The sequence below is a fragment of the Nilaparvata lugens genome, chromosome 7 (genome assembly GCF_014356525.2).
Source record: "Nilaparvata lugens isolate BPH chromosome 7, ASM1435652v1, whole genome shotgun sequence".
NCBI lineage: Eukaryota > Metazoa > Arthropoda > Insecta > Hemiptera > Delphacidae > Nilaparvata > Nilaparvata lugens.
This window is the reverse complement of record NC_052510.1, coordinates 60,535,447-60,559,899: the sequence shown is the minus strand read 5'-3', so window position 1 is coordinate 60,559,899 and position 24,453 is coordinate 60,535,447. Positions and strand designations below refer to the sequence as shown.

Sequence of the window (24,453 nt, the reverse complement as noted above, 5' to 3'; positions counted from 1 at the left end):
TACACCAAACTGACAATCTCTGGATAGCTGTTAGCCCTGTTGTCAATGTCTGCAGTAGCAGAGGTCTTCGGGGTGATTTACAGCATTTATTTGGGATTTTCGTTCAATAATAATTATATATTAATTAGCATTTGAATAAATGCATTCTCTATTTAATTCCATCTGATTGTATTATCATTAAAGGATATTATTATCATGTAAGAAATATATAATAAAGATCGTGTTTCCTCGCTTGACGTTTTAATTTTTTTGACTCATGACTTTTTAATTCTATTGTTTGCAGTTCCTAGAGACAAATGTGAAAGGCATTTTCGCCGGTGGCGATATAGCGTTCGCGCCTGTGATGGTGAGCAACGACAAACAAATGAGCATAGGGCATTGGCAGCTGGCTCATTACCATGGATACATTGCGGCGCACAATATGCTTGGAACCCCCATGCCACTGAAATCTGTTCCTTTCTTCTGGACTGTTCTGTTTGGACTTAGTTTTCGGTATGCCGGTGAGTAGATTGAATTATTATCAATCAAGTCAGGAATAAGTTAACTTCCAAATCCTCTTCCAAACTTTAAGTGTATTTGTATACTTGATGAATAAAGACAAGTACAAAAGTATTCAAAAGGATTCAATGGCGAGATTGAATCCGAACGTACGGTAGTAGTGTTACCAGATACAAGACGATGTGAAAGAAGAAATAAATTCTTCAATGAGTAGCATTGCAAAAATCCAAAATTGCAAGCTAGATGCGAGATCCAAAACATAAGATGAATTTGGATTGAACACTGAATGAATGAAGAGGTCTCAACACTGAAGAAAAAGTTCATGTACATTGCAAGGTTGTGATGCACATGAAAACTTGGAATGGAGATAAATCAAAAACTAATGAATCAATTTTGAATCGGTGAACGGCGAGATGTACAGCGCAGATTGATTTGTCAAAATGTGACCATACTTCATAGAAATACTTGAAGTTTTGAAGAAACATTTGGGACTTCGAAAAGTTAATGCACACGAGACAGGAAAAGCCGGAAGAACGAAGTAACGTTTTGGCTCGGAAACAAAGAAGCAAAAAAAAGGAAATGACTATGTGACTCAAAATACTGTCAACACATAACTGACGATAACACTAATATAATGAGAGACAATCTATTTGTAAAATATAATTGAAAATGATTACAATAAGTGAATATAGATTATTTATCTATAAGAATATCTAAAAGACAAAATTGAGACAAAAACGAAACTACAAGCAGCCATGAATTCTCAACTGCAATACAAAAGGCAGTGAGTTGCAGACACTAAAACAAAATGACAGCTGATAGAGATCAACATCGTCAATTAACCTAAAAACAAAATAAATAAGTAACCTAAAAAGTGGAAAACGGTAAGTGAGATTTAACAATAGATTGTATTATCATTATTATTGAATGAAAATCCCAAATAAATGCTGCAAATCACCCCGAAGACCTCTGCTACTGCAGACATTGACAACAGGGCTAACAGCTAGATGGAAATTCGATGAGAACTACTATCCAAAAATTAGTTGCCAGCCCGGGAATCGAACCCGGTACCTCCCAATTGCTAGTCAGGAATGCTTGCCCTTACACCAAACTGACAATCTCTGGATAGCTGTTAGCCCTGTTGTCAATGTCTGCAGTAGCAGAGGTCTTCGGGGTGATTTACAGCATTTATTTGGGATTTTCGTTCAATAATAATTATATATTAATTAGCATTTGAATAAATGCATTCTCTATTTAATTCCATCTGATTGTATTATCATTCACATATTATTCAAAATTCAAGTCAGAAGTAGGTTTACTTTCAAAACTTTCTAAAATTACATGAGTGCTGCAACATCTACTTGGCATGCTAATTATGTTTTCAGTTCAAGGCGTGTGCATGAAACTGCTTTGATTCACTTTAAAAATGACTTGGCGAGAACATCTTGGGATGCAGTATTTCAGAACCCAGGTGACTCTGGTTTACTTGGGAACTTCTTCAAATTCTTTCAGGAGAAATTTGATAAATTTTTTCCAGAAATTCTCAAGACATACAGCTCTCGGCGACCACAGAAGAGACAGGGCCGTATGAAGAGTCATCAGGAGTGGTATAATGATGATCTTGCTGCGATCAAGGAAGTTATGTTGGCTCTAAAGAATAGGTGTGAAGGTGGTGATGATGGTGACAGGAGGAGATATAGACGTGCTAAATCCATCTACAAGAAGCAAGTTGAGTTGGCTAGGAAGGTAGCAACAGCAGCCAAAATTGACAATGCTCCAAACCGCTGTAAGGCAGCCTGGGATGTTATAAATTCTCATCGTTCCTTGCCAGTGAGAAAATTGGAGTTTGCGAGTCCGGATGCATTCAATGATTTCTTCATTGAATCAGTGAATAGCATTGTAGGTGAACTGCCCACTGCTGCTGCAGACCCTGCTGAACTACTGGCTGCACGAGTTCCAGCGGTGCATGCACGCCTCTCTTTCTTCCGCCCCATCACTTCATTGGCCCTGAGGAAGATTGTCAAATCATTCAAGCCATCGAAAAGTCCTGATGTGTATGGAATGTCTGCATTCATGCTTCGTGAGGTGATTGAGGAAATTGTTGATCCACTTGCTGTGGCAGTTAATGATTGCCTGAGGACTGCCATCTTTCCAAACTTCTTGAAAACATCTAGAACCACTCCGGTTTACAAGAAGGGTGACCACCAGAGCCTAAACAGCTACAGGCCTATATCCATCACTCCAATCTTTGGTAAGGTGGTTGAAGCAGTCATCAAGCCCCAACTTGAGGACTTCTTTGAGAGGAATAACCTTTTTTCAAACATGCAATTCGGTTTTCGCAGAGGGAGGTCTACTTTTGATGCGGTAAATCGGGTTGCTGAACGGATTGGTTCAGCATTTGAGGATGGTGAATCCCTAGCACTGACTCTTTGTGACCTAAGCAGAGCATTTGACTGCGTTGACCATGGAATTTTGTCTGATAAGCTCCATTACTATGGGATTGTGGACTCAGCTTTGTCTCTATTGAATTCCTACCTGACTGGGAGGGCACAAGTGGTGTCTCTTGGAGGAGCTTCTTCCAGCCCACTTCCTGTGAATTTTGGAGTGCCACAGGGTTCAATACTGGGACTAATCCTGTTTATCATAATAATAAATGACTTGGACAACAACGGCTCGACTCTGCTATTTGCTGATGATACGTCCTTATTGTCATCTGGAGTGGACCTACAGCATGTGCTAGAACTGTCAGCAGAACATCTCCAATCTTCAACCTCATGGTTCCAGGCAAATCGCTTTCAGTTGAATGAGAACAAAACACAAAACATAATCTGCAGTTTGTCTCGCAGCCTGCCAGCTGAACAGGACCCTGTAAAGCTGTTAGGGTTTGTCTTGGACTCAAAACTGAACTGGGCTAGCCACATCCAACAAGTGACCAGGCTGTCGCGAATTTGTTTCTTGTTGCTGAAGCTGAGGGGACATGTGACAGAGGCATATCTGGTAATGACTTACCATGCACTTTTCCACTGCCATATCTCCTATGGTCTGCTCATGTGGGGTCATTCAGCAAGGTTGGTGGAAGTACTTAAGCTGCAGAAACGGGCTGCACGGATTATAACTGCTAGTGAACATCGAGCACACTGCAAGCCCCTTTTTGTAAGACTGGGTATTATGACAGTTGTCAGCCACTTCCTTCTTCTCTGCCTGCTGCATGTCAAGAAGAATCAGCATGGTTTGTTGACTCGGAATGATGTGCACCATCACAACACTAGGCATCGAGAGCTGCTTGACATCCCGAGGGTACGTCTTCAGAGGTCGCAGGTGTGTTATGGGAGTGCAGCATTACGCTACTTCAATAGACTGCCTGCAGGAGTGAAGCAGTTGGATTTGCGTGATTTTGAGAGAGTGGTGACCGGATTTATGAGAGTCAGAGCTTACTATGAAGTGCGTGAATACATGAGTGATGATCTGACTCAAATTTTAACTACTTAGTCACTTTCTGCCATCTTGATCTTGACTTGAGTATGAAAGTGTTGTTTTTATTGTGTAATGACGCCATCGATCCCACAGATGTGGGTAATGGATGAAGAAGGAGGTATATAAGGTATATAAGGTATAATTATAAAGCCCGGGCCACACTTATCATGTATCGTTCCGATCCGATAATGTATGACAACCACAATGTGGTCCACGTTTTAAAGGCAGTATTTGATTGACATGGGTATTGCCATTCTTGTCTATCATTCGTCAAAGTAATTAGTGCTATCCTTTCCTAGCTCCGCAACATTGCCATAGCGTTTTTTTACAATGTAGAAATATAATTGATTATCAATATATTCAATCTCGATCATGAAAATTTTTCAATAATTGAAAAAGTTATTTTTTGGCTAATAAAATATAATTGATTATTTCAAACAAGAATGAACCGTTGATATTACATGAGATATACCAGTATCAGCTATCCTCTATAGCAATGGTCGCCAAACAGTCGATCGCAAGCTACCGGTAGCTCATGGGGTAGTTTTTGGTAGCTCACAGAATTGCTTGGGTTGTCAACCATGCATTGAGAAACATGGCTACAGAATTTTGCATTTCTCACAGATAAATAACTGAGAAGTTGAATGATTTAAATTTGCAGTTTCAAGTCCTTTGTCCTTATAATCATATAAGGACATCGGTGGAATGATTTGAACTGTAAAATCGTTTTCCAAGGAGCTTGAGATGTGGGAAAAGAATGTCGTCCAGTTTGAATATAAACACTTTTCAATTGAAGAAAATCAATGACGAGAAAAATCCTTCACAGCACCTCAGCAATAACCAAGAATACGTTACAATTCAGACTTGAGACAACAGTTTGATCAACGATTTCAAGATTTTAAAAGCATATCGAATATGGTACAATTCTTTAACTCTCCTTTTGTAGAGATCGATGCAGAAGATTTTGCAGTTTGTGTTGTAAAACATTTTGGTGGAGATCAGGCTTCAGTTGGAATGGAATTTGTGGATTTTTAAAATGATCTTGTCTCTCAGATCACTTTCAACAACTGGAAATATTTGGCCTCTAGTCCCCAAAGAAAAATATTCAATTATTATTCAAGTTGCATTGAGGTTGAAATCTATTGAAAGCTATGCTCAGCTCTACCTACTTGTGTGAATCATCTTTTTCAAGTACCTATGAAATTCATAAAAAATCGATATAGGAATATTTTTTGGACAACTGCATCAGAGTGGCGGCTTCAAGAAAATACTTGATGGCCAAAAAGAGTTCCACTGCTCTCATTGAAATGTACATTTCAACTTTTGTTATACTTTTTGCTATGAGATAAGTAGATTTCAACACTAGAAATGTATCTTTATAGGCGATGAAAGATACTTTCTTTATTCTAATATTGCTTGGTAGCTCACTAGAAGATTTATAAATTCTATTCTAGCTCACAGGCTCATCAGTTTGGCGACCACTGCTCTATAGAATCGGCAACGTTGTTCTCCTGTATTTCTCCACTGCCATTATAACGTGAACTTCACTGTAGTTTTGGGATAACTCTATTATTGTTTATTATTAATTGTAATTGTATATATTAATTATAATTGTATATTATAAACTCTATTATTGTATAATATACTGTTATTTGATTGCCAGTAATAGTATTTAAATTAATCGGAAATCTGAGAGTTGACTTTATTATCTTTTTTCGCAGGTGTTGGCGGCAAATTCGACGACGTTGTTATCGTTGGCGATGTCGCCAACCTGAAGTTTGTCGCTTATTACTGCGAAGGCGACAATGTGAACGCCGTGCTAACAGTCGGCTCCGATCCGGTCGCGGCCAAGTTTGCCGAACGACTCACCAACGGCAAAAAGTTGAAGAAATCTCAAGTCACCGGGAAGAAGATCGAGTGGGTCGATGAGCGTCTCTACTAGCAAGTATACGGTTGTCAAAGGTTGGTATTATTGACCGAACGTAGTGAGGTCTATGTTTTAAATCGGATTTGCTTTTGTCTGTCTGCATGTAACGCGATTACGGCCAAATGCGTTGATAGAATCAGATGAGATTTGGCAGGAATATTCCTTTTTCAACTGCGCGTCGATGTATACTCAAGGTTTTTTGAAATTTTTCATTTTAAGGATAATATGAAAAGAAAAGGAATTCCTCCATACTCTGATATCACTACATATATCATCTACTTTGAAGATAGGATCAATCAGACTATAGAATTATTCATAATCAATCAGCTGATAAGTGGATTATTCATTGCATGCATTACTCAGATGTGTCTGGCCGTGTCTATTTCTATCTTAGACCAGATATAGAATTAGAATATAATTAGATATAGAATTCTATATGTGGTCTAAGATTTATATTAGGTAGGGTTTCAATATTTTTTATGATGCGTGCCCATCAGTATCAATATTCTCACATTTGAAAAACAAATTTAATAGGTGATTGGAAATAAAATAAAAAAATGATTAAATGGACTAAATAATGCTAAAGAAATTATAATATTCTTGATTGAAAAAAATTAATTTTAAAATAGTTGAGAAATATTTTTATTAGATGGAAAGATTATCACGGAACTGGATGAATGATCAGATTCATTTCAACCAATACAACACTACGAATTTAGTTTTATCATAAAATTGTAAGCATACATTAGTCAATAGTTTTTCCATTTACATATCTGTTTTATTATCTTTCACACTTGTTTTCTTGGTTCTTATTTTGTACTGAAAGTAAATTTTATTATCATGGCGATTCTGTTGCTTAAGCCGCCATTTTGTCACACCGTTGAGTGGGAGAAGACTGTCTGGCTAGGCCAATGGCAGGCGTTCATGCCCTCGACCAATAGCAGTACTCGCCTAATAGTATAAATTCTGCTGCTCTTGTATTTAGTTTTAGTTTATCAGAGATTGACAATGGTGTAATAACCGAAACCGGTCTTTCTAATTATCAATAAATCAGTGGTTTTTTGACAATTTCTTAGTCTTTTTCATTCAATTCAGTATAATATACTGCTAATTGATTGTCAGTAGTAGTATTTAAATTAATCGGAAATGTGAGAGTTGACATTATTATCTTTTTTTGCAGGTGTTGGCGGCAAATTCGACGACGTTGTTATCGTGGGCGATGTCGCCAACCTGAAGTTTGTCGCTTATTACTGCGAAGGCGACAATGTGAACGCCGTGCTAACAGTCGGCTCCGATCCGGTCGCGGCCAAGTTTGCCGAACGACTCACCAACGGCAAAAAGTTGAAGAAATCTCAAGTCACCGGGAAGAAGATTGAGTGGGTCGATGAACGTCTCTACTAGCAAGTATACGGTTGTCAAAGGTTGGTATTATTGACCGAACGTAGTGAGGTCTATGTTTTAACTCGGATTGTCTGTCTGTATGTAACGCGATTACGGCCAAATGCGTTGATAGAATTAGATGAGATTTGGCAGGAATATTCTTTTTTCAACTGCGCGTCGATGTATACACAAGGTTTTTTGATTTTTTCATTTTAAGGATAATATGAAAAGAAAAGGAATTCTCCATACTCGGATATCACTACATATATCATCTACTTTGAAGATAGGATCAATCAGACTATAGAATTATTCATAATCAATCAGCTGACAAGTGGATTAATCATTGCATGCATTACTCAGATGTCTGGCCGTGTCTATTTCTATCTTAGACCAGATATAGAATTAGAATATAATTAGATACTATAGAATTCTATATCTGGTCTAAGATTTATATAAGGTAGGGTTTCAATATTTTTATGATGCGTGCCCATCAGTATCAATATTCTCACATTTGAAAAACAAATTTAATAGGTGATTGGAAATAAAATAAAAAAATGATTAAATGAACTAAATAATGCTAAATAAATTATAATATCCGTGATTGAAAAAAATTAATTTTAAAATAGTTGAGAAATATTTTTATCAGATGGAAAGATTATCACGGAACTGGATAAATTATCATATGTGATACAAATTCAAACGTGAACTGAGTTTATTAACACATTATGTGAGTTTTTGATATTGGAGAGACAGTTTTTAAGAGTAAAGATTCAACTGTGAATTATATGATTCAACTGAATCAACTAGAACTGGTGACATCAGATACTTGTGGATGAGAAAACTGCGTGAGGTTTACTGTTCACAGAACTACTAGAAAATTTGGTATGATTTCATGAAGATGTTGGTATGTAGGTTTTTGATTAAGTTTGTGAACCTATCTGTAGGTGTATTCATATGTCATTATTATCCTTCCCATCACTCACGTACAAGTACGGAATTCATCTCCAATTTTAATAGAGGATAAAAATAAATCGGAAAAAAGATGAGAGTACTATAGGGTTCATGTTAGAGTAGTTGTATTCACACTGAAAATAAATTTTACTTATTAAATATACATTTGAAAAATAATAATAGACATATTGTTTGACTGACTCAGTGACAAACTGTATCAAAAATGAGGACAAACAATGTTTGCTATCATAGTGACAACTGTTTATCCAATCACATAGGTTAATCAAATTTTCCCAGAGTGTTTAATCGAAAATGTTTGTCATTTCTCAATCATTACTGTTTTTGTGAAAATCTCTCCCAGGATTCTATGACTGAATGCATATTTTAATGATCTTTGATGTATTTTATGATACTAACGTAATTGGATAACAATAATTTTATTTTTTTCCTCTGTATAGGGCTACTTGTAATATAAATATAAAGAAAATAAAAATCTCAATACCCTTTTTTGAAATATTTTATCACAACATATTTCGGACATTTATGCCATTTTCCAGTGATATTGTGCAATATCACTCCACTTGAAAATGGCATAAATGTCCGAAACATGTTGTGATAAAATATTTCAAAAAAGGGGTATTGAGATTCTTATTTTCTTTATAAATAAAATTTCATATAATTATATATAAATTTCTTCATAATTCATTATGATTGAATCTGATTCAACTTTTGTTGTTTCTTTTTCAGATAATCCTGAGATCTACCTACATACCAACTGCCTGAACGGTTCTAAAGTATTAAACTCACTGCTTTATATGGGTTCACGAACATAGTTCACTATAGTAATGTAACATAGGTCATTGTTTCCAGTTATTACTTTTTTCCCCCATATTTCATAATCATGAATGGGAGTTGTGATGAAATAGTTGACCCACTACTACTATAGTGGTGCGACTTGCGGTTTTGTAGATTGTCTCTAGAAATGGGTCAAATACAGTAAGTTCAATGAATTTATTAGTCAAATAATTGTCTCAATAAATATGTTATTAATCAATGAACGACCTCATCATAATTATATTGAATTATTGCTAACATAAAGTTCTATTACTTTCCGATGAACTGTGCCTATGTTAAGCTGCGTACACATATTCGCGCTTCCAACCCGCACCGAGCACGCTCCTCCCTCGTACCGCCCTCGTACCGCCCTTGTACCACCATCGAACCACAGTCGCTCCTCCCCCGCACCCATCATGAACGTTACGGAAGATGTTAGATCTTCTCGCGTTCCCCGGTCGAACCACTGTTGCTCCCCGGTCGATCATCAATCGCTCTGCTGGAGTGACGTTCGGTTGCGGAGCAGAGCGAAAGTCTGTACGCACCTTAAGCTATCACCAATACAATCTGTACCAATAAAGAATATTGTAGAAGTATGATAATTTAAAAGGTTATCTCTAAATATTAGATTATAAATAATCAACATGGTTTTGTAGATTGTCTCTAGAAATGGGTCAAATACAGTAAGTTCAATGAATTTATTAGTCAAATAATTGGAAATTTACTTAATAGTATGAGTATATAATTCGATGTATTTAGTTATGAAGGTCTGTTCAGAAGTACTTACCTATTGCATTTTCTTACTTTGCTAATATTTATGATTATTATTAAAGGAAAATCCAAATTAAATGCCGTAAATCACCCCGAAGACTTCTGCTACTGCAAATTTTGATCTGTAAAATTATTTATATTGTTATATTTGAATATACAATCAGTGTTCTCAATCATTATCAACTATTTCTTTAAGACAGGCCATGGTAGAGACAGATCAGGCTAAATCATTACCAAAGTAGTTTTCAACGTAACCTTGGCATTTATATGAGGATCAAATGTGATTACCATTTTTTGTGCATTTTAATTTCATTTTCATAATTGGCATGATGTAATTGAGTGATACAGCATTACACACATGCATAATATTATTCAAATTCGTTTGTTTTCACCTCATGCAATGTGAGATAACTAATGTATTGATATCGTATTTGTGCTATTGTTATCATATTACTGTTGAGAATAAAATAGTGTATCTGGCATATAGATTATATCAAATAGAAGATATGATGCTTAGATATAACTGAGAATTCACATCAAAAGTGTGCTACACTGTGTACCAATGTATCATAATATATGTATCACTGAATTTAGGTAGGCTCATTTTATGAGTGGTTATGGGGTTGAAAAAACGTGCACAGCACTCTAACTTGTTAAAATATCATCTAAATTATTTTTAAGTGACTTTTAATGGATCTAGAAGCTGATGACTTAAATTCATAATAAGAAAGCCACTATATATTTTAATCCATTGATTTGAAAAATCTGTTGGATTGAAGCTTTTTATCAATTACCTAGTTATGTATTTGTTTTTACTACTTATTTTATATTTTATGCAATTATATTGTTAATTATTATGTAATCTTTATGGATATTTTACAGTATTATATTTTTATTTACATATATCTTGTTTGATATATCTTCTTCATAATGATTATAATATCCTTTTCATGTTCAGTTACCGTATCTTGAGGAACTAAGAGTTTGGAAGAGTTTCAATCAAATAAGAATAGCTTAGCAAATAATCCAATCTCTAATCAAATAGAAATAACAGGAACAAAAGATTCATGTCACATAATTTTGACAACTGAAGCTCCCTTGGTCCGGTTGCAGAATTCCTATGAAATTTTAATCTTGATTAAATGGTACAAGAACCAATCGGACAAGGTTGTTCCGAAAAAAGTATTCTCTGATTGGTTCTCGTGGCATTTAATCACGATTAAAATTAAACAGGTTTTTGTGCAAGCAGGACTTAATTTCCTTATTGATGTTATTCTATCCTATATAATATGCAATACACAATACTGGCGCTCAGATTTGTGCTAACATTTAAATAGTAGATAAAAATTCATAAAATTATGTATTCTACCAATAGATGTAAAAGATGATAGGCTACAGTATCATATTTGACAGAATAACTTACCTTCTACCGTTGAGTAAAGTTAGCATAAGGTTATGCTATCTTTTCTCTATCCTCTATAATGCCTCTACTTAGACAGTCGGCTTAAACTCATCAAATTTAAATATATTGTCAACGCAATTTAAAAACTTATTTCTCTATGCATAATGCTGAAGTAACTTTGTCAAGGAATAAAATTGATGCATATAGGACGGGTCTATCTGATAGTACAATTGTCATATATGATTAGAAATTTCCATCTATGATTATCATCAAATCATCATAAACTATGATAATAGTATTATTGCCCAATTCGATAACTCGTCTACTCCCAAATTTGAATTTCGCGCGTGTATAATATGACATCTAGTTTGATGGAAAAGAGAAACGGAAAATGGAACCAATCATATGACGCGTTTGTGTTTTGTTGCAATTTACTTAACCATAGAAGTGGAATTTGGAATGTTTACCTGCTAAGCTGAACTTGGAATGCTGACAACATGGCCAGCTTGATTTGTTCTGTAATTTCAAATTGAAGATATTAATATTTTATAATGAAAAATTGTTCAAATCTATGATTGATGAGTCTATTCAGATTAAAAAAAACATTTATTAGTAGATTAACTACTTATTCTTCTCTATTTTGAAATTTTTCAAACACTATTATCAAGTTGGCTTAACCGGCAAATTCAAATTCAAGTTATCAACCGGCAAATTCAAATACTGTATGCTAACCATGAACTAAAGAAAACTAAATGATATAGGCTACCAACTATGGCAACTATAATAATATTGAAAATAATATAGAAAAGGGATATTTGCTTGTTTCAGCTTTGAATCTTAGTAGAATAACCAACATCATAAATGTGTCCAGGCTACTTGATGAATCCATCGAATTATCATAGACTACCCGTACCGGTAATGAGATTTGTGCGTTGGCGGTCAACAAAGAATATAAGCAATTTTATTGAAAACATGAAGAATAGAGGATTTTACTTTAGTAAACATATCTGATAATCTTGTTAGTAATTCGTACCGTAGGCTTATAAATTATTAGCATACGAGTAGGCCTACTGAAGATCTACTATAGAGTAGATGGCTTGGCTGTATGAACAAGTTTAATGTTGCCGGTTATTTATCAACACTACAAGGGCCAGACCATATTAAGCGTTTTTGGAGTCGGCGAAGCAGGAAACTCTTGGATTGGTAAAAGAAATGCTTAATATTGTTCTCGTAATAAATTGAATATAATCTGGCCCTAACGTAGAAGAATGAGAACTTTCTTGAAATAGACTGAATACAATTTTTGAAGCTTCAATTAGAAACTCTATTTAGTTCAACAAAAACGTTATTTTGTCTGAGAGCTTGTTGATGGATATATTTATTTATTGAATGTCCAATGGTATATCTCAAGAAGAAAAACCATCACTGTCCTTCAACTTCCCATGAATGTTGAGAGATCTAAATTTCTTATTGAAAATACCTAATATATAGATATAGGCCTACGGTATTGTATTGTAATTCATATTTGAATCCAAGATCCTGGTGACTTGTTTAAAATAATCAATCATACTTTATTCGTCAAGAAGAATAGTTTAATGATGATTCGAATAATGTATTTTCATAATTGATATTAATGCCTGAATATAGAAATCAAGTAATAGTTGGCCTACCATTAACTTTCATAGGTATTCTTATTTTGTAAAATCTTTATTCATCAATAGACTAATAATTATTATTTGTTACCGTACTGAGTCATAGCCACCTCTAATACATGTATAAGAGGTGGCTATGACTGAGTTCATAGATATAATAGCCTTTCTATTCTCCTGTGACAGCTAACCATCAATTTAATATAATAATAATATGTTAACTTATTGGAATTAATGTAATATATCATTATGGAATTGAAGATTATATATTGCATATGAATGAAGAAAAAATAAATTTGAGATTTTGCAAAAAATAAAATTAGAAATACAGGCGTAGGCATACCCAAAGTGACTAAAAATAACGACATTGCCTATTCTGTCGAAAATGCTTATTTTTTAAAATGATTTCAAAGTATTATAGCTATTATTTGTTTCAGATTAGAATTATTATAGCAAGCCTTGTGTCACACCTGACAATTAAAACAATGCTTTTATAGCTTCTATCAAAACAGTGACACTCAATTTTTCATTACCGTACCTACCTTTTTTTATTCCATTACAAATTTATTTTTTGGTACCTGCGCATTTGTCTCAGTAGCCCGAATGAATTGTTGACATGTTCAAACTTTTGAAGCTAGTGGAATTCTACTAGCCAGCTATATACTGTTGATAGTTGTTACTATTTCGCTCGCAGCCAATGGAATAGCCAGGTGCGACATAGGGTAATTAAAAATGAAGAGTATACTCAAGTACAACAATATAATTTTATGGATAAGGATAAATGCTGAAGCTGCTGCATTTAAACCAAAGTTGTCAACAAAAAAATTTGTCCACAAATAGTTTTCTACATAAAGTTACTGTTCTTTTGTAGAGCAACAAAAAAGAGAACTTGTTGCCAAAGAATTGGTCTAATAGCGATTGTATAGTTTGCGAGGACTTGTAGAGGTAGAAGACTTTGTTCACAACTTTTTCAGTGTTTCTCATATTGGTTGGGAAACTAAACTTTTTGTTTAAAACAAGGATTTCCAGAAACTGCCTAAATTTGTTGAGAACTCAGTTAGTAGACAACTCTGGTGTGAATGTGGCCTAACTTTAACATTGAAATAAGTAAACTCTTCATTTGTAGAGCTTTAATCAAATAAAATTGAACATGACTTTCTACTAGTAACGGATCAACAACATTTGATTTTTATGAATGAATCAATGACAACGAAAACATATGGTTTATCATATCATTCTACCCGGCTAGATTTTCGTGTTATCTTAGGGGCAAGATGACGGAGCGACACAGTGGACTCTTGTCCATCAGGGCGACGAATGTGAGCATACTCTGGGTTTGCCTCAATCAATTCAACTTCTTCTACTGATGAATCTTGCTTTGAATTTCGGTTCATTTTCTTCAGCCAAACTGGTCCTGGGCTCATTAGCTGAAGTTGAATTGATTGAGGCAAACCCAGAGTATGCTCACATTCGTCACCCTGATGGACAAGAGTCCACTGTGTCGCTCCGTCATCTTGCCCCTAAGATAACACGAAAATCTAGCCGGGTAGAATGATATGATAAACCATATGTTTTCGTTGTCATTGATTCATTCATAAAAATCAAATGTTGTTGATCCGTTACTAGTAGAAAGTCATGTTCAATTTTATTTGATTAAATTGAAATAAGTAAACTCTTCATTTGTAGAGCTTTAATCAAATAAAATTGAACATGACTTTCTACTAGTAACGGATCAACAACATTTGATTTTTATGAATGAATCAATGACAACGAAAACATATGGTTTATCATATCAAACAGCAAATTAAACAACTTAATTATTGAGTAATTCTAGTTTATTGCAGAAAAGCTACATAACCGACATGAATTTTGCATTTAGTAATGAGGCATCTGATCATAACTAGTTTATTGAAAACCAAATGAATAATAGAAAAAATTATAACAGCTTATTTCGATTCAGTAAAGAATGACCATCATGCTACCATGCCTCTTTATGCATAGCTAACCATGATATTAGTTTTTTGCAATAATATTTACATCAAAGAACATTGAAAATTCACATCTTTGACAACCTCGGCAATATATTGATTTCTTGTGTATTATACAATTAGTAAAATATTGAAAAATTATACTATGAGGGAAGCTTTTTAATTAATGTGATATCAAAATTAACTAGATGATATAATATAGTGCAGTCAAGGAAAGGTTATAGAGGGAGAAGTTTGGAAGACAATTTTTGACCTCGCAGTTCTGTTTAGGGTAATAAGGGGGTAAACATATCAAAATTCCCCCCCCCCAACCCCTTGTGCTAAGTAAGGGGGTGGGGGTGGTTCAAAGGTAACATTTTTTGGTTTCTCACATATAACTCGAAAACTAAGTATCTGATGTGTTTGGTATGAGGGACTTCAAGTGGACTGTATACTAAGTTGAATGAAATGTCTGTTAAATAATAAATATAATTTAAAAGATGGCTGATGTTGTTCATCAATACCTTAACCCAAACTCACCATAAAACTTATAAGAGTATAACTACTAAATACCTGGTAGCAAGGTAGACGCCAAGAAATTGTAAGACAATGTAACAATAACAAATGATTGCATTTATTATAAGTGGCACTTTACAAATGGCCTTAAAAGTTATGATGACTGCACTAAGTAGGAAAAAGGACGTTTAATGAAAATCAAAAATAACAAATAGTAAATTTGAATAAGCAGTAAAAAAGGAATTGTCAATTGATTCAAGTTGGTTACAACAATACAAAGTATTCATATAATAGTTGTGTGATGTAACAAATGATCAAAAATGATAGTGCAATGTAGCAACATTTTCAATATTGCAACTAGTGTCAACTCAGTGGTTCCAAACCTTCAACAGAGGGGATAAAGATGTGAACTTTTGCTATGTTAATCTACTAACTAGTCAAAATTAAGCTGCAACGTCAAAAATTGTGTCACAGACACCAGCTTCAAATTTCATTGCCAAATGAACAATTGTTGCAGCATTGGAAATTTCATCCCCTACATTAAAGTTGCTATAAACAATGAAACATAAACTTTGAATAGTGAAATAATACACTATTTTAAAGAGAATTTAATGCTCTACAAACCTACGATAAGCATTGATTTTTACGATGCATTGTTGGAGAGTTATAAGCCCTGAAAGAGCAAAAAATTGCATAAAATCCTGTTATTTCGACAATTGCACACCTTCAAGAGCGAATATCTCGATAACTGTTGGAAATATCACAATTCCACTGATCAAAAAGTGTAGAGAATTTATCAAACTTAATTTTTTAATAGTTAGTTATGTCGGTTGAACGCATTGTTCTCAAGATATGAGCGCGGAAGCAAAAAGCTGAAAAATTCAACTTTCGAACCACCCTCATCCCCTCTCACTCAACACTAAAGCTATTGCAACAGTTGTAGGGAAGTGCGTAAAAGTGATAAATTATACATAAAATTGAATAGAATTTATTGCTCTATGAGATCATAATCTGCATTGATTTTTCCTATCAATTTTTAAAAGAGTAGAAATAGAGAAAAATTGGAGGCGAACGTGTTTTTTTCAAAAATGTCACACATTTAAGAGCGGATATCTCGAAAACAAGAACAGTTGTGAGATGAATATTGTAGGAAATTATATAAGCTTTACCTTTGTATTTAACAGTTATGTCCGTAAGATATAGTTTATAGGTATAGTTTTCGAGTTATATGCGAGAAACCAAAAAATGGTACCTTTGAACCACCCCACCCCCTTAGCACAAGGGGTAGGGGTGTGGATTTTTTATATTTTTACCTCCTTAATACCCAAAACAAAATTGCGGGGTCAAATATAGTCTTCCGAACTTTTCTCTCTATACCCTCTTTTGAGCATTCATTGCCTGGACTAATATAATAATAAAGTTATGATGTTGGATGCTTGGTTCCTATTGTTAGATGCAGAATGGAAACTGGGTAACACACACGATGGCTTTTGATGTTCACGCTTTCTATCCGTCCATCTATATACACTGTGTAATATGTTTTGGTATCTGAAAGAGAAAAAAACAAACGAATTATTGATTGATCGAATGATAAAAAATAAGTTGATGAAATTTAAAAATAATTTTAAAATTTTCAAGTTCTAGTGATAGGTAGGAGTGGTAGAATAAATATTTTGTAATATACTTCTACTTACAGTTCACTAAGCATTAGACCCAATTCACACCAAAGTGGCGTAGAGGATTCTCACACCTCTATAATTATAGAAATATGGTCCAATGGAAACAGAATGGACTTGGTGCTACATCTCTTCTGTTTGTATTGGACTATATTATAGGCGTTTTGCGCTAAGACTGATTTGCTTGAACAAAGTGAGGTAGAAACATGGTGTAGTGGGTAGACGGGGAGATTTCCAGTGCTATTTTTGGGGGTAGTAATGTAAGTCGGGAATATTCCCATTGGGAAGGAACTTATGATTGGGTAATATTTCTCTGCCCAAGAAACCATGGGAATAAATTGCATTAAAATAATTTATATTTAACCTATCAATTTCAATCACATTTGACAATCATAATCAATAAATCATCCATTCAAAAAAACAGTGTAAATAGCTCACAAATTACATCAATTTTTATATAATTTGGTTAGACTTTACTTTGAGTGAACCATTGATCACCTATATCGATGAATTAAGTTGGGTTACTTAGATAGTATTAATTAAATACTATCGATTTTACTGATTCAATTAAAGTAAAGCGTCCCCTTCTTTATTCTTTATCATAATAAGTATATCATCAAAATGATAAGGAGAGGAAAAATAAGGTAACCCTGTGCTGTTCCTCTCCCAAATTTAGATAAAGTTAAACATAATCCGAAATATGTCAAGTCTTGTAGTTCTTCACTTCACAAAATTTTCAGCCCTTAAATATTTTCAAATTTAGATGCTTTAAAACCAAGCCTTCGTAGAAAGAATATTACACATTTATATCACTGGTGACGCCCTTTAGCATATTTAGATTAAGTCTAGTTTTAAATTAGTTTTAAGTCTCGCGGTAGTTGTAGTGGCGAGGCCGGCAGCTGCTGCGCCCTAGCGGATAATTTAGTATTTAGATTATTCTATCGCATAATCGCCAGTCGCCACTCGCCAGCTCGTGTCGGACGGTGAAAAACAGGATTGTGGCTGTTTTTTTTCGATTGTTGCCGTTGAAATTAAATTTTACACGTTCGTCGTTGTGTTAAAATTATTATCGATATATTAACTGTCCCAAGTTGGGGAAAAGTACAGTTTTTCCTTGTTATTTGTGAATATAATTATATATATTGAAATATTCAACTAGTGCGATCGGACTTAGAATTGTACAGCAGTGTAAAGTAATAGTCAATATAGTAAAGTTATCTTCCAAGCAATTTTCGGACTGATCAGTAATTGAATTGATGCCAGAATTAACATACATCGGATAGGGGTAGCAGATGTACAAGAGAAGCCAACACCTTTTCCCGACTCCGTCTTGTCCTGCCACAAACCTAATTCCAATTCCTGGAGTAAGTTGGTATTTAGTATTTGAAGAAAACTACTTGCTGGTGAGTAACCAAATAAGTCACTTCTGGTATAAATTTAATGCTGAATATAATACTTACTACATTCAATCTATTAATTATTGCTCTCTTTATTCTAGCATATTATCATTCAATATTTTGCTCTTTTAAATTTATCGACAGTCCTCTGCTCTCGTTTGTAATTTGGGCTATCCAATCACAAAAAATGAAATATTCATATACTAATGAAATTTTGAAGGAGCAAACATTCTAGTATGTTCTTTATTATTTTATTTTTGGGTGAAAATTATTGTGAGCTTCTTTGCAAAGTAATAGATGATTTATCATAATTAAATTTCTTGAGCGATACAAGACGAAGTAAACCCAAAATTCAACTTCTTGAGCAATTCAAGACGAAGTAAACCCAATATTTTGTTGACTAAGCTTACTTGACTGTTAGGAATATGAGTATAACAGATTTAATTTACAAGACATAAAATGAAAGTAGCATCATAATGGTGGTACCGTATACAATAATCAAGGATGTGCATCACGCTTTTTGATTCTTTTTACTGGTAAATTATCAAAGTATTACGAATTGTATACTATCAATTTATTTAGATTTGACTAATATCAAGAAAACACTTTTATCATTTATACTTTTTGATATATTGGGCGCTTTGAAAGCGCCAAAAGTTCAAATCTTGGGGCAGATCCATTACATAAATGATAGCAAATAAATTCATACATTTTGAGGATGGATCTTCCCCAATATTTGAACTTTATGCGCTTTTAAAGCGCCTAATATATCAAAATGAAAAATGATGAAAATATTTTTTCCTTGGAAATACCATCTATTTAAGTATCTTGATAGAATTCAAATCAAAGTACCTTCGAGATGGAACCAATAATAAGTTTCCAAAAGCGTGGCGCGGAGCCTTAAATGATTAGAAAATGAATGCTTATTCCTCCTCACACTCATCAAGAAGTGATAAATAAACGAATTCGAATTACTGAATTCTTTGAACTTAATATTATAGTTTCAAAGTTATTTATTCTAATCATTTAAATATAACTTGTTTATAGCTGTTTATATGATTATCACTAAGTTTAATTAAAAAGGCGTTGTTTACGTTTCTTATACAAAATAATCATAAACTCCCGGGCATTTATGAATTTTGGGAATCAACTACCTGGAAATAAATGTTTCTAATCTTGAATTTCAGGGAATTTTGCATCATAAGTTGAGAGATGTTTGATTTGAAATTTAGTTCTTAGTCAATTACCAACTCAATTTAAAATCATACACCCTCTTAAACATAATCATTGACAAAACAATTTATAGGTTTAATGGTCGAGTTAGATTTAATAAGTGGTGTCCAAGATACAATTGTTCATTAGATTTAATAAATGGCCTAGAAACTGGGCATAAGAGTAATATAATCTGACAGTTTCAAATTGGCAGGCAAGTGAAACAAGTTTGAATGTTCTTGTTTGGGAATGAGACTCGTTTAATGGATTCTAGATATTTTCAAATAATAATTGTTCATCTCTAAGACCAATGATCAAAACTAGTAACGCATTACTCACCGTCGAAGGACGTTGTGTCTTCATGAACAGGCCTCTCTACACTGACATGGGGGTAGATTACAGACTGCATGTTTTCTAAAAAATAAGAAAGTGTTGGATATGAATGGGAAGAAAAAAACTAAAATTGTAAAAAAGTTAAGAGTTTAAGCTAGGGACTTGCTCCATTCAGGATGGATTAGGAACTTATGCCACAAACCTCCTGCAATCATTATTTTTTTTCATGAGGAATAAAACATAATTAGTTATTTTAAACAAGAATGAACAGTTAATATTACATCAGATATCCTTTATAGAAGACAGTGGACAGAGAATCTGTCCACTCTGGTAACTCTGTTCTTCCATCTCTCTCCACTGTTATCATAACGGTAATAAAAGCATATTATATTATAATATATTAATATTTGTAAAGTGTCTATAATATGTAGACAAGTATGCACAATAGAAGTGCATTAAAAACTTGTGAGTCTATAAAGATCTAGATAGATAACAATCATTTTTACAGACGCCATTTAGTAAAAATTCTAACACAAAATAAATGTTTAATGTCAAATGCATTATACGAATATTTACATGCAATTTAAAATGCATTATAAGAATACATGTAATTTGCAGGGCTACTGCATATTTTCCAGTAGCAATGTTTGTTGGTTTTACAAAAAGTTAGGCTACTGGTTAAGGGAATGAATAATTATTGATAATCCTGAAAAGCTAACCATATCATAACATAATAAAAAGGCAAAAAATTCATTATTTATTGAATAATAAATTGGACCTGTTTATTTTTGAAAGTTTGATTTTTAATCAAATTTGTTTGTCTTACCTGGAACCTGGTACAGTAAAGAATAACATCACTCTTCATCATTATTTTATGTTATCATACAGCTATATAGTCTAGCTCAAATCGATTTTGAAAAATAATTTTATTTTGAAACTATGGCTTTTGTAGCTGAAGTATTCATGTAACTTGAAAACTAATAATTATTAATTATAAGTAAACACAACCATTATTTTCCGCTAAAATAACATAACCTACAAAGAATAAAATCATGTCTCGTATCTCTCGTAGTTGACAAAACGCCCACTGGAGCGCTGTCAGCATTCCAAGTTCACTGTGAAGGTCGGCCGCCATCTTGGTAAACATTCCAAATTTCACTTCTATCGTTAAGACGACTCGTTTTGTTGTGACGTTGCTTACGGAACTACAAGGCTAGAACACTCAGGTGATCAGCTGTTCAAAAGCGTACACTTCAACCCGTGTTTACATTGAAAACCCTATGTTAAATGGAATTTTTCGTGAATAAACGTTAATAATTCAACTGATATCACTTTTTTGAAATAATGACTTGTTATTTTATTTTTCCAATTCAAATTTTAACCTACATCATAAATTCCAAGGGTAGTAATCATTGAATTATATTAATATTTTTAGTTATTGGTTAACGAATTTTGTAGGTTACATGTTTCAAGATAGCTTATTCAAATTCAAACTTACTTCTTTTACAAAAGTATTAAGTTTAGCCGAGTCATGGTTTATAAATAAGATTTATCATGTTATTGATCAACAATAAATTATAAAAACATTGTTGATAATCTAAATTAGTTTCTTTTAAACGAATTTAAGTACGATGTATTTACGGGTGCGCTCAACTCTATTCTGGAGTTTAAGACTAAATTCATTATTTTTTCAAAACTTTCAAGTAAAAAAGTGTTGATTTTGAATCGTGTAGGATAAATATTACATATATTATATTATCAAAGCTTTTTTAGACTTAATATGATTCATAGCTGGCGTACATTTAATAGAGAATGAGTTATAGAGAATGAATTTAATAGAGAATGAATTATAAAATAGCGAACCCTGGTAGGTCTACAAAATTAACTGTATAGTTTACACCGTAATTTTTTTATTGACATTATGACATTTACAATCATGAATAATATTTCAATTGAACTACTGTATATACCTATACTTTCTTCAAAGTTTAGAATCATTAAAACTGCTAGTAGTGTTTTGAATTACGGTATGGTTTCCTCTGATCCCACAACCGTGGCTAATTAATAAAGCAGAAGTTATTAAAGATCGTGCTGTAATTCGAATAGCAGAGCTTCAAAACTGAATGAAGTATAAACATATCAGTTTTTGACATTATATTTTATATTAATATGTATTAGGTAGAAGTAAAATGACACGCATTCTTTTACCCATTAATCTATTTACTAATAGATAAGTAAGAAAATCGTATTTCAGTTGATTCGTTGTTGATTATCCATATTTTTTACCAATATTATTACAAAGTATATTGTATTTTGATAACTTTAAACTGAAAAAACACATTCTTTTGGTGTAACGACGACCGTTTAGTGCTGGTGTGTTGTACATTCTCAAGCCGAACAGAAACTCGAAACGGTACCTAGTCGCCACACCAAAAGAATATGAGTGTTTTTTCACTTTAAAGTTATCAAAATGAAATATAGTTAATGTTCAACCTTCTAGAGGCGCACTAAGACACCACCTCCGTAAACACGGAGGTTTAGTGACTGAGACCGTAATTGGAAAAAAATTCAAAGATGGCCAATATGGTATGCGCTTTTTCAAGAATTGACAGAAAAATGTTGAATACAAGTTCAGTTATAGGGTCTAGAAATTCAAAATAGCTAAACCTTATTGACTTCTATATCGCCCAGAATAGGCGATTTTTTTTGCTCTTACCAGCGTTTTCTTAGCTTTTAGAGAATTCTTACGTTTGGTACAAAATTTCAGGTAATTTGAGGTGTATTAGTTATGTAGGCTATTGCAGGGCCTAGAAGGTGTGCTAGATATTGGCGTTTCCCGTGTTTATCTGTGTTTCATCAGCATTTTCAAAACCTAATGAGCAGAAAATGTTCAAATTTTATACAATTTTTTAGCATAATATGAAATAACAGTTCAAGGAATGAAATGACAAATTTATAGCAACACTGAATTGGATTATTAATTGCGCTATAGGGCCTAATGATACCCCTGCCATTTAGCTGATAATCTTAACTCAGCTGGGGGACTCTAGCCTTTGCATGTTAGAAGAGACCATCATGAATATTAATATAATTTGTGCAAGAGCGCGCTTAATTATGCATAACCAAGCGTGCAGACAAGAAACGTACAATATCTGAAAAGAGCAAAAGGAACACTAGCTCACACTGAAAGCGTGCTTGGTTGCGTTCAGTGTAAACAACGTGTTTCAATAGCACTTTTCAAATTTTGTTTTCTGGGTCATGCATGATTCTACGTAAATTTGCACATATCCATTCAATGTGATCATACAATTATTCTCATGTATCAGGATATTATTCATATTATTACTACTGTTATGACCAAGAATAAATCTTTCAAGTAGTATCCTACCAGAGCGTCAATAGACATGTGATTGGTTCATTAGCGCTATTGAAGAATATGCATAGATTTTTCATGATATGACATGGTCTTACATATGATATAAATATAAAAACTCTGATATCTCACTCTGCAATAAATTATTATTTACACTGTATCGATCAGCCATAACCCATAAAGAACACTTTACTTACTTACCGGTACAGTACTTACTTCCGATGAGTAAGATGTACTGTATTCCTCACGGTCCTGGATCGGGGAATCGTCAAATTTTCAAATTGTGTCAAACTCACTTTGTTAAGAGTAGAAACAGATTAGATAAAAATGATTCATGTAAGTTACTGGATCAGGCTGAATATTGAAATCCTTTACTGAGTAAGCTAGCAGTATTATCATTGATCACATATATTTGTTTATAATAATATTGTTAGAGATACCGTAATGTATGTTCTGTTTTAATACTAAAGATAACCTACACTGCAAAATTTTTCTATTTCAAGCCATTTTTGTTATGATTTGATAAGAATTCTTATTCCAATAGTGACTTATATAATAAAATGAGTGATAGCCTACCAATTTACCTTTTCAAAAAAATTATGTTTAATCTAAAAATTCCTTAAATCTAATAAAGCTATAAATATTAGCATACTACAAAAGCCCTCTCGTAGAAATTGAGCAATACTGTAATCAAAATTGAAAAAAACAATAGGTAGGCCTAATTCAAAGCTCAAGCAACTCAACTTTACACTATATTACTATATTTTTTACAATAATTGAAATACGTGTTTGAATTTGAAAAAGCTAATTTAAAACATGGGTAACCTACAAATTGGTTAACCAATAACTAAGAATATTAAGAGAACTCAATGATTACTACCTTGAAATTCATGATGAGAGATAAAAATTGTATTGGTAAAATAAAATAGCAACCCTTTATTCGAAAAAGTAGTTATCAGTTGAATTATTAACGTTTATTCATGAAAAATTCCATTCGACATAGGGATTTCAATGTAAACACGGGTTGAAGTGTACGCTTTTGAACAGCTGATCGGCTGTATGTACTGGCCATGAGTTGAGTAGGCCATGGTTG

At 33.4% G+C, this 24,453-nt stretch overlaps 1 protein-coding gene and 1 long non-coding RNA gene across 8 annotated transcripts in view; one reads left to right on the top strand and one right to left on the bottom strand.

Moving 5' to 3' along the window:
- The window catches only part of LOC111056455 (apoptosis-inducing factor 3), a 37,997-nt gene extending 28,821 nt beyond the window's left edge, over positions 1 to 9,176 (top strand). For 5 of the 7 annotated variants that reach the window (XM_039433273.1, XM_039433276.1, XM_039433279.1 and 2 more), the window contains 2 exons: positions 5,694 to 5,934; positions 8,978 to 9,176. In XM_039433273.1, coding sequence (XP_039289207.1) covers positions 5,694 to 5,914 — 221 coding nt within the window. In that variant the 3' untranslated portion in view covers positions 5,915 to 5,934; positions 8,978 to 9,176. Of the gene's footprint in view, positions 1 to 5,693; positions 5,935 to 7,079; positions 7,321 to 8,977 lie in introns of all 7 variants that reach the window. The other 2 variants (XM_039433275.1, XM_039433277.1) reach the window with 1 other exon arrangement.
- Positions 9,177 to 14,703: 5,527 nt separating this feature from the next.
- On the bottom strand, positions 14,704 to 21,043 carry LOC120352490. Its single transcript, XR_005571870.1, has 3 exons — positions 20,814 to 21,043; positions 19,994 to 20,068; positions 14,704 to 16,917 (listed from the first exon to the last, which is right to left on the bottom strand). It is a non-coding gene; the product is annotated as an uncharacterized LOC120352490 (long non-coding RNA).
- Between the last annotated feature and the right edge of the window lie 3,410 nt (positions 21,044 to 24,453).